Consider the following 18,085-nt stretch of genomic DNA (forward strand, 5'->3'; position numbering starts at 1 on the left):
GATTATAATCGCCATTGCCACTTTTTTCATATTTTCATTAGTAGTAACAGATAACAGTAGTTCAGAACGCGTAGCGTCGACAACCGAGCCCGTTTTTAGAAATTCTGATATTTCTTCCACACTGTTGGAGGATACGATATGAATAATTTCGAAATCAGCGTTTATTATACGCAAATACGACGAAACAGAAAAAACTTTTTCTTAAAACGTCACTTCCTACATGGATATCTGTCAACAAACATCCCTCAGACAGATTTCATTTTTTTTTCAATGAAAACGTGATGATTATAATCGCCATTGCCACTGTTTTCATATTTTCGTTTGTTGTAACAGATAACAGTAGTTCAGAACTCGTAGCGTCGACAACCGAGCCCGTTTTTAGAAATTCTGATATTTCTTCCACACTGTTGGAGGATACGATATGAATAATTTCGAAATCAGCGTTTATTATACGCAAATACGACGAAACAGAAAAAACTTTTTCTTAAAACGTCACTTCCTACATGGATATCTGTCAACAAACATCCCTCAGACAGATTTCATTTTTTTTTCAATGAAAACGTGATGATTATAATCGCCATTGCCACTTTTTTCATATTTTCATTAGTAGTAACAGATAACAGTAGTTCAGAACGCGTAGCGTCGACAACCGAGCCCGTTTTTAGAAATTCTGATATTTCTTCCACACTGTTGGAGGATACGATATGAATAATTTCGAAATCAGCGTTTATTATACGCAAATACGACGAAACAGAAAAAACTTTTTCTTAAAACGTCACTTCCTACATGGATATCTGTCAACAAACATCCCTCAGACAGATTTCATTTTTTTTTCAATGAAAACGTGATGATTATAATCGCCATTGCCACTTTTTTCATATTTTCATTAGTAGTAACAGATAACAGTAGTTCAGAACGCGTAGCGTCGACAACCGAGCCCGTTTTTAGAAATTCTGATATTTCTTCCACACTGTTCGAGGATACGATATGAATAATTTCGAAATCCGCGTTTATTATACGCAAATACGACGAAACAGAAAAAACTTTTTCTTAAAACGTCACTTCCTACATGGATATCTGTCAACAAACATCCCTCAGACAGATTTCATTTTTTTTTCAATGAAAACGTGATGATTATAATCGCCATTGCCACTTTTTTCATATTTTCATTAGTAGTAACAGATAACAGTAGTTCAGAACGCGTAGCGTCGACAACCGAGCCCGTTTTTAGAAATTCTGATATTTCTTCCACACTGTTGGAGGATACGATATGAATAATTTCGAAATCAGCGTTTATTATACGCAAATACGACGAAACAGAAAAAACTTTTTCTTAAAACGTCACTTCCTACATGGATATCTGTCAACAAACATCCCTCAGACAGATTTCATTTTTTTTTCAATGAAAACGTGATGATTATAATCGCCATTGCCACTTTTTTCATCTTTTCATTAGTAGTAACAGATAACAGTAGTTCAGAACGCGTAGCGTCGACAACCGAGCCCGTTTTTAGAAATTCTGATATTTCTTCCACACTGTTCGAGGATACGATATGAATAATTTCGAAATCCGCGTTTATTATACGCAAATACGACGAAACAGAAAAAACTTTTTCTTAAAACGTCACTTCCTACATGGATATCTGTCAACAAACATCCCTCAGACAGATTTCATTTTTTTTTCAATGAAAACGTGATGATTATAATCGCCATTGCCACTTTTTTCATATTTTCATTAGTAGTAACAGATAACAGTAGTTCAGAACGCGTAGCGTCGACAACCGAGCCCGTTTTTAGAAATTCTGATATTTCTTCCACACTGTTGGAGGATACGATATGAATAATTTCGAAATCAGCGTTTATTATACGCAAATACGACGAAACAGAAAAAACTTTTTCTTAAAACGTCACTTCCTACATGGATATCTGTCAACAAACATCCCTCAGACAGATTTCATTTTTTTTTCAATGAAAACGTGATGATTATAATCGCCATTGCCACTGTTTTCATATTTTCGTTTGTTGTAACAGATAACAGTAGTTCAGAACTCGTAGCGTCGACAACCGAGCCCGTTTTTAGAAATTCTGATATTTCTTCCACACTGTTGGAGGATACGATATGAATAATTTCGAAATCAGCGATTATTATACGCAAATACGACAAAACAGAAAAAAATATTTCTTAAAACGTCACTTCCTACATGGATATCTGTCAACAAACATCCCTCAGACAGATTTCATTTTTTTTTCAATGAAAACGTGATGATTATAATCGCCAGTGCCACTTTTTTCATATTTTCATTAGTAGTAACAGATAACAGTAGTTCAGAACGCGTAGCGTCGACAACCGAGCCCGTTTTTAGAAATTCTGATATTTCTTCCACACTGTTCGAGGATACGATATGAATAATTTCGAAATCAGCGATTATTATACGCAAATACGACAAAACAGAAAAAAATATTTCTTAAAACGTCACTTCCTACATGGATATCTGTCAACAAACATCCCTCAGACAGATTTCATTTTTTTTTCAATGAAAACGTGATGATTATAATCGCCAGTGCCACTTTTTTCATATTTTCATTAGTAGTAACAGATAACAGTAGTTCAGAACGCGTAGCGTCGACAACCGAGCCCGTTTTTAGAAATTCTGATATTTCTTCCACACTGTTCGAGGATACGATATGAATAATTTCGAAATCCGCGTTTATTATACGCAAATACGACAAAACAGAAAAAACTTTTTCTTAAAACGTCACTTCCTACATGGATATCTGTTAACAAACATCCCTCAGACAGATTTCATTTTTTTTTCAATGAAAACGTGATGATTATAATCGCCAGTGCCACTTTTTTCATATTTTCATTAGTAGTAACAGATAACAGTAGTTCAGAACGCGTAGCGTCGACAACCGAGCCCGTTTTTAGAAATTCTGATATTTCTTCCACACTGTTGGAGGATACGATATGAATAATTTCGAAATCAGCGTTTATTATACGCAAATACGACAAAACAGAAAAAACTTTTTCTTAAAACGTCACTTCCTACATGGATATCTGTTAACAAACATCCCTCAGACAGATTTCATTTTTTTTTCAATGAAAACGTGATGATTATAATCGCCAGTGCCACTTTTTTCATATTTTCATTAGTAGTAACAGATAACAGTAGTTCAGAACGCGTAGCGTCGACAACCGAGCCCGTTTTTAGAAATTCTGATATTTCTTCCACACTGTTGGAGGATACGATATGAATAATTTCGAAATCAGCGATTATTATACGCAAATACGACAAAACAGAAAAAAATATTTCTTAAAACGTCACTTCCTACATGGATATCTGTCAACAAACATCCCTCAGACAGATTTCATTTTTTTTTCAATGAAAACGTGATGATTATAATCGCCAGTGCCACTTTTTTCATATTTTCATTAGTAGTAACAGATAACAGTAGTTCAGAACGCGTAGCGTCGACAACCGAGCCCGTTTTTAGAAATTCTGATATTTCTTCCACACTGTTGGAGGATACGATATGAATAATTTCGAAATCAGCGTTTATTATACGCAAATACGACGAAACAGAAAAAACTTTTTCTTAAAACGTCACTTTCTACATGGATATCTGTCAACAAACATCCCTCAGACAGATTTCATTTTTTTTTCAATGAAAACGTGATGATTATAATCGCCATTGCCACTTTTTTCATATTTTCATTAGTAGTAACAGATAACAGTAGTTCAGAACGCGTAGCGTCGACAACCGAGCCCGTTTTTCAAAATTTTCAACGGAACCTATCCCAGCAACTGCACTTCAGAAAGCAGTAGAAAAAGAAACTTCGCGTTTTCTCGCCCGAGAAAAATATTTTTGTTTTTTATCTTTATCGACAGCGTTGCCACACTTATAAGCCCAATTATACCGATTTTTCGAGATCATGGCTTATTCCGACCTCTGCATGTTACCCTTAATTTAGAACTCGTCGAAACGAGCCTAAACACCGATTTATCAATTGTTTTTATACAGGGAGTAGTTGAAGCGCAAGGTACTTTCGATGAATTATCCGAATATAATTTGGATTTCACGAAAATGGTAATAGCCGCCGACGAAACCGACGAAAGCTCCGAAGATACCAATCCTCCAAGCTCGGAAGCAACCGAAACTTTTTTTCCAATACCAGAAGAAGAAGTTAGAAGATTTTCCATGAGTTCTAGTACGAAAATGTCTCTTTTATCAATATCTGACGTGAGTTGGATTTTTAAAAAAATTTTTTATTATTTAAATCCACAATTTTAGAGTGAAGAATCTGAAACAACCGATAAAATAACTGAGGAGAAATCGGGCGATGGGCCTAACAGTAAACCGTTCAAAAATTATTTAAAATCTGTTAAAAATAATACTTTAGTTGTTTTTGTTATAATTTTATTATTATCTTCGCAAGCTTTAATAATCGGAGTCGACCAATGGCTCACACTTTGGTAAAACTATTTTCTTTCGAAAAATTTTCAGTATTTTTATGAAAAAAATCATTTCAGGACTTCAGAGGAACAAATCCGTCATTCCAACTGTACCGTATTCATACAGCCAAACACGCATCCCAATATTACGAATGTCACAATCGATTTTATTGAAAACAACCATTTTGATGGTACTTCCCTTATAAATCATGGTACTTTCCATAAAAATAACTACCCTACCCATAGAAATATCAATAATAGTCATTATTACTATTATAGAAATAATGATAATAACGAAAATGATGAAAATACACCAGATAAAAAAGAAGAAACTACTAACAATGATAATAACATTATAAATAACACTAATAACGATGAGAATGGAGTGGAAAAACATAATGACGATTTTCCTTATAACGAAAACGATTTAAATGATGAACATAAGTACTTCGATGGTAGTACCGTACACAAAAAAAGTTTCTTCAATAATTCTAACGATGATATTAAAGATAATGAAAGTTTTATTAATAAAAATGATGATAGTACCATCCATTATAATCATTTGAGCAATGATCGTGGTAATAGTACCAGAATCAGACGTAATTCGTTTGATATTGGGAGTGAACCTGGTTTTTACAGTATCAATAATGGTAGTACCGAAAGTTGGAACAATTATTTGAAAGGATTTGATAACGATGTTGATATTATCAAAAAAGAAGACGAAAGTATTAAAAAATTAGAAGATTTTAATAAAATTCATGAAAATGGTACCAGAAATGACAAGGGTTCATCTAGTATCAATGGTGGTACTACCAACAACCCGCGAATCAATTATTTTGATAACGTTAACAAAAATCTTAATAAAGAAAATGAAAGTACCAAAGATAATATGAATTTTTTCAAAAATTATATCGATAGTACCAGTACAGAACCTGATTTCTACAATTTTAATATTGGTAGTACCAAAAGCGTGAAGAATTTGAAGAAAAATATTGACGATATTGATAATAAATATGATTTTATCAAAAAAGAAGACGAAAGTATTAAAAAATTAGAAGATTTTAATAAAATTCATGAGAATGGTACCAGTAACGACGAGGGTTTATCTAGTATCAATACTGGTACTACCAACAACCCGCCATTCAATTATTTTGATAAAGATAACAAAAATTTGAATAAAGAAAATGGGAGTATCAAAGATAATGGAGATTTTTTCAAAAAATATGTCGATAGTACCAGTACAGAACCTGATTTCTACAATTTTAATATTGGTAGTACCAAAAGCGTGAAGAATTTGAAGAAAAATATTGACGATATTGATAATAAGTATGATTTTATCAAAAAAGAAGACGAAAGTATTAAAAAATTAGGAGATTTTAATAAAATTCATGAGAATGGTACCAGAAACGACGAGGATTCATCTAGTATCAATAGTGGTACTACCAATAACCCGCGAATCAATTATTTTGATAACGTTAACAAAAATTTTAATAAAGAAGATGAAAGTACCAAAGATAATGGAGATTTTTTCAGAAATTATATCGATAGTACCAACACAGAACCTAATTTCTACAACATTAATAATGGTAGTACCCAAATCGAAAACAATTTGAAGAAATATATTGACGATATTGATAATAAGTATGATTTTATCAAAAAAGAAGACGAAAGTATTAAAAAATTAGAAGATTTTAATAAAATTCATGAGAATGGTACCAGAAACGACGAGGGTTCATCTAGTATCAATAGTGGTACTACCAATAACCCACGAATCAATTATTTTCATAAAGATAACAAAAATTTGAATAAAGAAAATGAAAGTACCAAAGATAATATGAATTTTTTCAAAAATTATATCGATAGTACCAGTACAGAACCTGATTTCTACAATTTTAATATTGGTAGTACCAAAAGCGTGAAGAATTTGAAGAAAAATATTGACGATATTGATAATAAGTATGATTTTATCAAAAAAGAAGACGAAAGTATTAAAAAATTAGAAGATTTTAATAAAATTCATGGGAATGGTACCAGAAACGACGAGGATTCATCTAGTATCAATAGTGGTACTACCAATAACCCACGAATCAATTATTTTGATAACGTTAACAAAAATTTTAATAAAGAAGATGAAAGTACCAAAGATAATGGAGATTATTTTAGAAATTATATCGGTAGTACCAGCAAAGAACCTGATTTCTACAATTTTAATAATGGTAGTACCAAAATGGAAAACAATTTGAAGAAAAATATTGACGATATTGGTAATAAATATGATTTTATCAAAAAAGAAGACGAAAGTGATGAAGATTTCAACAAAAATCATGAAAATGGTACCAGAAACGACGAGGTTTCATCTATTATCAATGGTGGTGCTACCAACAACCCGCGAATCAATTATTTTGATAAAGATAACAAAAATTTGAATAAAGAAAATGAAAGTACCAAAGATAATGAAGATTTTTCAAAAAATTACGTCGATAGTACCAGCACAGAACCTAATTTCTACAACATTGATAATGGTAGTACCAAAAACGTGAAGAATTTGAAGAAAAATATTGACGATATTGATAATAAATATGATTTTATAAAAAAAGAAGACGAAAGTAATAAAAACTTGGAAGATTTTGATAAAATTCATGAGAATGGTACCAGAAACGACGAGGGTTCATCTAGTATCAATAGTGGTACTACCAACAACCAGCGAATCAATTATTTTGATAAAGATAACAAAAATTTGAATAAAGAAAATGAAAGTACCAAAGATAATGAAGATTTTTTCAGAAATTATATCGATAGTACCAACACAGAACCTAATTTCTACAACATTAATAATGGTAGTACCCAAATCGAAAACAATTTGAAGAAATATATTGACGATATTGATAATAAACACGATTTTATCAAAAAAGAAGACGAAAGTATTAAAAAATTAGAAGATTTCAATAAAATTCATGAGAATGGTACCAGAAACGACGGGGGTTCATCTAGTATCAATGGTGGTACTACCAATAATCCGCGAATCAATTATTTTGATAACGTTAACAAAAATTTTAATAAAGAAAATGAAAGTACCAAAGATAATATGAATTTTTTCAAAAATTATGTCGATAGTACCAGCACAGAACCTAATTCCTACATCATTAATAATGGTAGTACCAAAATAGAAAATAATTGGGAGAAATCTAATAACGATTTTAATAATAAATATAATTTTACCAAAAAAGAAGACGAAAGTATTAAAAACATTGAAGATTTCACTAAAAATCATAAGAATGGTGCCAATAGTGAAGATAGTTCTTATAGCATCAACATTAGTAGTACCAAAAACCCCAAATACAATCATTTTAATACCTTCAACAACAATTTCACCAAAGAAAATGAAAGTACAAAAGACGATAAAAAAATTTTCAAAAATAATGGATATAGTACCAGTTCTGAACCTAGTTTCTACAACATTAATAATAGTAGTACCATAAACAAGAACAATTATCATAGTAACAAAAACGAAAATACCAAATACAGTGAAGATTTCTTCAAAAATCACAAGAATGGTACCAGTACCATTATAAATAATGGTAGTACCAAAAACGACAACAATCATTATGACAACAAAAACGAGAAAAATATCAAATACAGTGACGACTTTTCCAAAAATAAAGTCAATGGAAGTAGAAATGAAAATAATGATGATGGTACTACCAAAAACGAGAATAATTATTATAACAACAAAGAAAACGAAGATACCAAACACAATGATGATTTCATCAAAAATCATATGAATAGTACCAACAGTGAACCTAGTTACTACCATAAAAATGGTAGTACCTTGAACAATAGTCTTCATTTTAGCAACAAAGAAGACGGTGGTACCAAATACCGTGAAGATTTGTTTAAAAATGACTACAACAGTACTATCAACAACAAATTTAATAACAAAGCAAATGAAGGTACCAAATACCTCAAAAATCATATGAATAGTACCAGTACTGAACCAAGTTACTCCAAAAATGGAAACAGCCACTTCAACAACTCTAATAAGCCTATCATCGACATGTTTGATAACCAAAAATCCACCAATAACAGTTTTTCGAATCTTATCAATAGTACCGATAATAGTACCGAAAATATCATTAAAAAAATCATGAAAAAACTAAATATTCGTAATATTTTATCCTTCATTACATTAAATTTCAACAACATGTACGACTATGTCATAATAGACGGTTCTATACAGAGGCTGATCAAAACTGATTCGGCTCTATACATTTACGGTACTTTAATAATTCTAGTGGTACTGTTAGTATTAAGTAGAACATTTTTATATTATATGTCGTGTACTATGGCTTCGGAAAATTTGCATTCGATCATGTTCAATAAATTATTGAAAGCTCCGATGAGATTTTTCGACACCAACCCGAGCGGAAGGATTTTGAACAGATTTTCCAAAGATATTGGGTGCATAGACGAAATTTTACCGAGGGTACTACTGGATTCGGTTTCGGTGAGTGTTTTTAACGATATTTTCCTATAATAATAGTGGTACTACGGGGGGTATACGAAATGTTGAAAAATTCTGGTTTTACGTAACAAATATCGCTAAGAAATTTTGAAATCGAGGTCTTCTATTTTTTTATTCAAAAAACAATCAAATTATGTCGATTTTTCATAAATATATTACGAGGGGGTAAAGAAAATGTTATCAAAAATTATTGTTTTCCATATAAACTATAAATTATAAAATAACTTTACAAAATTTTGGAATTCACGTATTTTCTAATTTTTATTTTGAAAATAAATATCAAAATATTACGAGGGTCAATCAATATGAAAGCAGAGTATAGTTTTCGACTTACCTCGGTATATACTGATATATTGAACTTGAAAAAAGTGATACAGGGGCGTAAGGAAAAATATATATAAATAATAAGCTACAGGGTGTCACAAATTATCATATACATACGAAGTTTTGAAAATAATTATCAAAATATTACGAGGGTAAATCGATATGGAAGCAAAGTATAATTTTCGACTTACCTCGGTATATACTGATATATTGAACTTGAAAAAAGTTTTACAGGGGTGGAAGGAAAAATATATATAAATAATAAGCTACAGGGTGTCACAAATTATCATATACATACGAAGTTTTGAAAATAATTATCAAAATATTACGAGGGTCAATCGATATGGAAGTAAAGTATAGTTTTCGACTTACCTCGGTATATACTGATATATTGAACTTGAAAAAAGTGATACAGGGGTGGAAGGAAAAATATATATAAATAATAAGCTACAGGGTGTCACAAATTATCATATACATACGAAGTTTTGAAAATAATTATCAAAATATTACGAGGGTCAATCGATATGGAAGCAAAGTATAGTTTTCGACTTACCTCGGTATATACTGATATATTGAACTTGAAAAAAGTTTTACAGGGGTGGAAGGAAAAATATATATAAATAATAAGCTACAGGGTGTCACAAATTATCATATACATACGAAGTTTTGAAAATAATTATCAAAATATTACGAGGGTGAATCGATATGGAAGCAAAGTATAATTTTCGACTTACCTCGGTATATACTGATATATTGAACTTGAAAAAAGTGATACAGGGGTGGAAGGAAAAATATATATAAATAATAAGCTACAGTGTGTCACAAATTATCATATACATACGAAGTTTTGAAAATAATTATCAAAATATTACGAGGGTCAATCGATATGGAAGTAAAGTATAGTTTTCGACTTACCTCGGTATATACTGATATATTGAACTTGAAAAAAGTTTTACAGGGGTGGAAGGAAAAATATATATAAATAATAAGCTACAGGGTGTCACAAATTATCATATACATACGAAGTTTTGAAAATAAATATCAAAATATTACGAGTGTCAATCGATATGGAAGTAAAGTATAATTTTCGACTTACCTCGGTATATACTGATATATTGAACTTGAAAAAAGTGATACAGGGGTGGAAGGAAAAATATATATATCAAAAATAAGCTACAGGGTGTCACAAATTATCATATACATACGAAGTTTTGAAAATAAATATCAAAATATTACGAGGGTCAATCGATATGGAAGTAAAGTATAGTTTTCGACTTACCTCGGTATATACTGATATATTGAACTTGAAAAAAGTGATACAGGGGTGGAAGGAAAAATATATATAAATAATAAGCTACAGGGTGTCACAAATTATCATATACATACGAAGTTTTGAAAATAAATATCAAAATATTACGAGGGTCAATCGATATGGAAGTAAAGTATAATTTTCGACTTACCTCGGTATATACTGATATATTGAACTTGAAAAAAGTGATACAGGGGTGGAAGGAAAAATATATATATCAAAAATAAGCTACAGGGTGTCACAAATTATCATATACATACGAAGTTTTGAAAATAAATATCAAAATATTACGAGGGTCAATCGATATGGAAGTAAAGTATAGTTTTCGACTTACCTCGGTATATACTGATATATTGAACTTGAAAAAAGTGATACAGGGGTGGAAGGAAAAATATATATAAATAATAAGCTACAGGGTGTCACAAATTATCATATACATACGAAGTTTTGAAAATAAATATCAAAATATTACGAGGGTCAATCGATATGGAAGTAAAGTATAATTTTCGACTTACCTCGGTATATACTGATATATTGAACTTGAAAAAAGTGATACAGGGGTGGAAGGAAAAATATATATATCAAAAATAAGCTACAGGGTGTCACAAATTATCATATACATACGAAGTTTTGAAAATAAATATCAAAATATTACGAGGGTCAATCGATATGGAAGTAAAGTATAGTTTTCGACTTACCTCGGTATATACTGATATATTGAACTTGAAAAAAGTGATACAGGGGTGGAAGGAAAAATATATATAAATAATAAGCTACAGGGTGTCACAAATTATCATATACATACGAAGTTTTGAAAATAAATATCAAAATATTACGAGGGTCAATCGATATGGAAGTAAAGTATAATTTTCGACTTACCTCGGTATATACTGATATATTGAACTTGAAAAAAGTGATACAGGGGTGGAAGGAAAAATATATATATCAAAAATAAGCTACAGGGTGTCACAAATTATCATATACATACGAAGTTTTGAAAATAAATATCAAAATATTACGAGGGTCAATCGATATGGAAGTAAAGTATAGTTTTCGACTTACCTCGGTATATACTGATATATTGAACTTGAAAAAAGTGATACAGGGGTGGAAGGAAAAATATATATAAATAATAAGCTACAGGGTGTCACAAATTATCATATACATACGAAGTTTTGAAAATAATTATCAAAATATTACGAGGGTCAATCGATATGGAAGTAAAGTATAGTTTTCGACTTACCTCGGTATATACTGATATATTGAACTTGAAAAAAGTGATACAGGGGTGGAAGGAAAAATATATATAAATAATAAGCTACAGGGTGTCACAAATTATCATATACATACGAAGTTTTGAAAATAAATATCAAAATATTACGAGGGTCAATCAATATGAAAGCAGAGTATAGTTTTCGACTTACCTCGGTATATACTGATATATTGAACTTGAAAAAAGTGATACAGGGGTGGAAGGAAAAATATATATAAATAATAAGCTACAGGGTGTCACAAATTATCATATACATACGAAGTTTTGAAAATAATTATCAAAATATTACGAGGGTCAATCGATATGGAAGTAAAGTATAGTTTTCGACTTACCTCGGTATATACTGATATATTGAACTTGAAAAAAGTGATACAGGGGTGGAAGGAAAAATATATATATCAAAAATAAGCTACGGGGTGTCACAAATTATCATATACATACGAAATTTTGAAAATAATTATCAAAATATTACGAGGGTAAATCGATATGGAAGCAACTCCCTAGTAAGTGCCTAAACGTCATGTTGTCAAAGAAAAAACGATTTTTGGGGTTTTTATTATCGTATAATCGAATCAAAACTTGAAGGTTAATTGATTTGAGTCTGTGCTTTGATTTTGGAGTCTAGATTCGATTATTTTGGACCAACAACAAAAGATGTAAGCTTGATTGACTTTAATCGATATTTTTCTTATAGATTTTCCTTGTTATGGCGGGAATATTGATAAATATCGTTATAGCAAATCCAATTATGATAATAATTCTTATTATACTTGGAAGTTTATATTTAAAATTCAGAAAATGGTATATGGCGACTGCCAAAACTCTTAAGCATTTAGAAGGAATCGGTACGTACGTTAAACGTTTTATTTTAATAAAAAAAATTCATAAAAATATGTCGAAAAGCACTCGATTCGATTTTTTCTGCTATATATAGTACCATATCGACAAAAACGTGTTTGAATTTCTAATTAGTACCTACTTTTGATCAGCATTAAGCAATCGCGGCACCTACCTTACAAATATCTTCCTTATATTTGACATTGAATGCTAATTATTGCAATAGGGTTCGAAATTTTCGTAGTTTTATTGAATTAGTAGGTTGTATAACCTCAAATTCGTTTTTAACTTTCATTTACGCACGTTATTCGAAGTTTTTTATTCAAAACCTGATGAAAAAACATTTTAAACAATTTTAAAAGTATAAAAGTAAAAAGCATTTCTATTTAAATCAGTCTTCAAAATTATTTACCAGACTATTTTTCGATTTCTTTCCTTGTTTGTCCCATATTTACATTACGCTTTTCTTTATACTAATCTATCTGTCAGATATACGTAAAATTTTGACAGATGTCATCATAAACAAAGCGGAAACATTTCTAGCCACCTAGATTTTGTTTAATCAATTTTTATCCATATTTTAGCGAAATCCCCTGTATTTTCCCATGTGAGTTCTACTATTTGCGGAATAGTTACCATAAGATCGTCCCATTCAGAAGAAATTTTGATAAATGAATTCGATCGACATCAGGTAAAGTATTTCATTATTTTTTTAATTATTAAAAAATGAAATTATTTTATTTAATATCAATTAACAGTTGAATAATTTGTATCATATCTTATTAAAAAGTAATGTAAATCGTTACTCACGTATAAGAAGTCCTTAACATCATTATTTTTACGTATAACTAATAAATTCACTTTATGGGACTCACTTATGGTAAACCTCGTATACGAATCGAGATAATTACGTTTTATTTCCAAGCTGTGTTTAATCATTTTCGTAATTCATATTTTTTAGCAGAAAATTTACAATAATTAACTTCACTTAAATAGACAACGTAAAAATTATTAAACTGACTTCACTCCCCTTAATATCAGTAATGGAATGTTCCGAATCGGGTTAACAACTTGTGCAGAGTTGCCTCGATATTCCGCACATCAACAATCCCAAGAATCTTTTCGGATTTATTATAGGACGTGATAATATTTTTTTCATATCCACTCTTAATTAATCAAAAGCAGTTGAATAATTAATATATAAATTAAGAATAAATAAATACTTTCACTCATTTTCAACTTGCACTAATATAATAATTCCATAATTTGTGTTATTATCAAAGTCTGGCAACGTTGTTTAAATGTGATGTCATGTGACAGCGTCCATTTTATAAGAAATTATTTTATTTCACGTTTAGATAATATGACTTTTTATCCTTGTTAATTAATTAAAACAATTGAAATATTATTAGAGATTTTATTCATTAAAACGACAACAAAATAATAAAAATCGAAAATTTCACTTATTGCTACGAGTACACAAATGGCAGGACCGGCGTGGCCTAAATAATACAGTAATATAAATGGATTTTTCATTTTTAAATAACTTTATTGAAGCAGTTTTCGTTTTATATACAGGATGTCCATACTTCGGCGTGGTATTTAACGTTGGCATGTATGAACGCGTTTGGTTTATGGCTCGACTTGATTGTACTAATTTTTTTGGCTATAGTTACCTTTAGCTTCGTAATTACAGCATCTTGTGAGTATTTTTTTTCTATATATCATTGAGATGACTGTTAAATATATTAATGAGGGTTTCTGGGATATATTAGCAAGGGAAAACATGTTTTCATAGGTTGAAAATATACATCTTTCCTTTTCCTTCAAATGGTACCACAATTAAAACAGATTTCAATCCTATATAATTACGTCACTGGGTATTAATAAGCAAACTTTGTCTATGGTTGTTTCTGAGCTGTTTTCCATGTCTAATATTGCATTTTAGTCACAAATGTTAATGGTAGCATGGCAGGTTTGGCAATATCGCAATGTATGGTACTAACCGGTATGTTACAATATGGAATGAAACAACTGGCAGAAGTTATAAATAATTTAACAAGCGTAGAAAGGGTTCTGCAATATACTACTCTAGATAACGAAGGGCCGTTCGATACACCAAAAGGTAAGTTGAGATTTTTGGAACGCGCGTTTCGACGAAACTGAAGACTGTTTACACCAACACTTCCGATTACACTGTCTGAGGCGCGTTTCGACGAGACTGAAGACTGTTTATACCATAACTCGAAATTACACTATCTGATGCGCGTTTCGACGAGACTGAATATGGTTTACACCAATACTCCCAATTAACCTGTGTGACGCGCGTTTCGACATGACTGAAGACTGTTTACACCAACACTTCTATTTACATTGTCTGAGGCGCGTTTCGACGAGACTGAAGACTGTTTACAACATAACTCGCAATTACACTGTCTGAGGTGCGTTTCGGCGAGACTGTAGACTGTTTAGACCATAACTCGAAATTACACTGACTGAGGCGCGTTTCGATGAGACTGAAGACTGTTTACAACATAACTCGCAATTACACTGTCTGAGGCGCGTTTCGACGAGACTGAATATGGTTTACACCAATACTCCCAATCACCCTGTGTGACGTGAGTTTCGACGAGACTAAAGACTGTTTATACAGACACTCTCAATTATACTGTCTGAGACGCGTTTCGATGAGACTGAAGACTGTTTACAACATAACTCGCAATTACACTGTCTGAGGCGCGTTTCGACGAGACTATTTTCACCACAACTCGCAATGAGACTGTTTCTGAAGACGCACGTCAGACGGTGTAATTGTGAGTGTTGGTGTATACAGTGTGTTCAGTACACCAAAGTTCCCATACTCGTTATTATAGAGAAAAAACCAAAAGGTACTTGGCCGAGAAGGGGAAATATAGAATTCAATAACCTCTATTTGAAATATGTCGAGAACGAACCACCGGTTTTGAAAAATTTGAATATGATATTCAAACCTGGAGAAAAGGTAACGTATATACCGGGTGTATACGAAAATAGTTAGCAAATATTGTATTTTTTCGTAGATTGGTATAGTAGGACGAACCGGAGCCGGGAAATCTTCTCTAATTTCCGCTCTATTCCGATTAGCTCCATTGGAAGGTTCTATCCTGATAGATAGAGTCGAAATACAAAATTTAGGACTGACGGATTTGCGAAAGAAGATTTCCATAATACCCCAAGAACCGGTTTTGTTTTCCGAAACTCTACGATACAATTTGGATCCTTTCGGCGAATTCGACGACGACAAGATCTGGGACGCGCTAGAATTGGTAAGTTGGGGTCGCGGCAACACCGATTAGTCCTTCTAAACTCTGTTCCGTTGTCCAGGTCGAGTTGAAAGAAAGCGTGGATTCTTTGGATTTCATGGTAGCAGAAGGCGGCGCCAATTTCAGTCTCGGTCAAAGGCAATTGATCTGTTTGGCGAGAGCTATTTTGAAAGACAACAAAATCTTGATACTGGACGAAGCTACAGCCAACGTAGATCAAAGGTAAGACATTCTCAGCCGTTGCAGGATGAAATTGATTAATTTTTCGGTTGTAGAACCGATTCTTTGATCCAAGCGACGATACGTAAAGCGTTCAAAGACTGCACGGTACTGACCATAGCGCACAGATTGAACACCATCATGGATTCCGATAAAGTTCTGGTGATGAGTTTCGGTAATATGGTGGAATTCGATCATCCCCATAACCTTCTACAAATCGAAGACGGTTATTTCCATAAATTGGTGATGGAAACGAGTCCAACTATGGCGCAAGAACTCAAAAATACAGCTCAGAAGGCTTACCAAAAATATATCACAGAAAACGATTGATTTACTATTTTAATAAATTAGATAATGATAAAGAAGTGTGTTTTTAATAAAAAAAAAAACTTAATCTTAACACTTTTCATCCATTCCCTGATTAAACTACACTTAATTGTTGCGGTTTCGAGTAAAATGAGCCTAATCATCGCAGGATGTTCCTTTGGACGTAATTACGAAGTAGTAGATGATGCGCAATGTTAAGAAACAGAATTTCTACACGCACAAACTCACTTTTGATGAGTTTAGTGCAAATATCTATGTTTTATTTGTTTCTCGACTCAATTAATTTGATATTAGAGTAGATCCTCAAGTTTTGACATCTTCTTCTGGCGATTTTCTTTTAGTGGAAATCTATGAGTGGCTGATGCAAACTTGATCAGCCCGAACTTGACAGCAGGTCTAGAACGCCTTCCATTGCTGTTGTTAGACAAGTCTTCATGGTTCATAGTTACATTCTGGTTACCAAGTCCTTTGAGAAGTCAATCAGGCGCTTTAGTTTGAACCCTTTGATGTCATTAAGCAAGCAGGACACTCAAAGATGACGAAATTTGCAGTTTGCTGTTGAACCATTGCCACGTGGGTTATTATTTGCTTTATTACCATGGTGTACATCTATTTTAGTACGTAGGATTGGTATAAATGCGTTTTTTTAACTGGCCGGTTTTTATATCGATGAATCTCTTCAGAACTGCGTAACTTTTTTTATTCAGAAGCTCTAAACTAATAAATTGGATGTTTTTTGTGTAGTTTTTTTAATAATATGGATAAATATGAAAAAGTACAAGGTAAAAAAAGTGTTTTATGGCAATAATTTTTTTTAAAGATAGTTTATTAGATTTTCAAGGGTTTTGTTCCAAATATACGATATGTAGAATACATTTAAAGTAATCATAACAATTTTTTTTGAATGTCATTAAGCAAGCAGGGCACTCAAAGATGACGAAATTTGTAGTTTGCTGTTAAACCATTGCCACGTGGGTTATTATTTGCTTTATTACCATGGTGTACATCTATTTTAGTACGTAGGATTGGTATAAATGCGTTTTTTTAACTGGCCGGTTTTTATATCGATGAATCTCTTCAGAACTGCGTAACTTTTTTTATTCAGAAGCTCTAAACTAATAAATTGGATGTTTTTTGTGTAGTTTTTTTAATAATATGGATAAATATGAAAAAGTACAAGGTAAAAAAAGTGTTTTATGGCAATAATTTTTTTTAAAGATAGTTTATTAGATTTTCAAGGGTTTTGTTCCAAATATACGATATGTAGAATACATTTAAAGTAATCATAACAATTTTTTTTGAATGTCATTAAGCAAGCAGGGCACTCAAAGATGACGAAATTTGTAGTTTGCTGTTAAACCATTGCCACGTGGGTTATTATTTGCTTTATTACCATGGTGTACATCTATTTTAGTACGTATGGTTGCATAAGTGCGTTTTTTTAACTGACCGGTTTTTATATCGATGAATCTCTTCAGAACTGCGTAACTTTTTTTATTCAGAAGCTCTAAACTAATA

At 31.7% G+C, this 18,085-nt stretch overlaps 1 protein-coding gene across 1 annotated transcript in view; it reads left to right on the forward strand.

Moving 5' to 3' along the window:
* The window catches only part of LOC130891946 (uncharacterized), a 29,086-nt gene extending 12,481 nt beyond the window's left edge, over window positions 1-16,605 (forward strand). Inside the window, exons 9-19 of the mRNA XM_057797058.1 lie at window positions 4,024-4,242; window positions 4,294-4,475; window positions 4,533-8,958; window positions 12,577-12,727; window positions 13,304-13,410; window positions 14,298-14,421; window positions 14,668-14,844; window positions 15,593-15,720; window positions 15,779-16,024; window positions 16,083-16,243; window positions 16,297-16,605. Coding sequence (XP_057653041.1) covers window positions 4,024-4,242; window positions 4,294-4,475; window positions 4,533-8,958; window positions 12,577-12,727; window positions 13,304-13,410; window positions 14,298-14,421; window positions 14,668-14,844; window positions 15,593-15,720; window positions 15,779-16,024; window positions 16,083-16,243; window positions 16,297-16,570 — 6,195 coding nt within the window. The 3' untranslated portion in view covers window positions 16,571-16,605. The remainder of the gene's footprint in view (window positions 1-4,023; window positions 4,243-4,293; window positions 4,476-4,532; window positions 8,959-12,576; window positions 12,728-13,303; window positions 13,411-14,297; window positions 14,422-14,667; window positions 14,845-15,592; window positions 15,721-15,778; window positions 16,025-16,082; window positions 16,244-16,296) is intronic.
* Window positions 16,606-18,085: the final 1,480 nt, after the last annotated feature.

Source organism: Diorhabda carinulata, chromosome 3 (genome assembly GCF_026250575.1).
Source record: "Diorhabda carinulata isolate Delta chromosome 3, icDioCari1.1, whole genome shotgun sequence".
In the NCBI taxonomy this organism is placed as follows: domain Eukaryota; kingdom Metazoa; phylum Arthropoda; class Insecta; order Coleoptera; family Chrysomelidae; genus Diorhabda; species Diorhabda carinulata.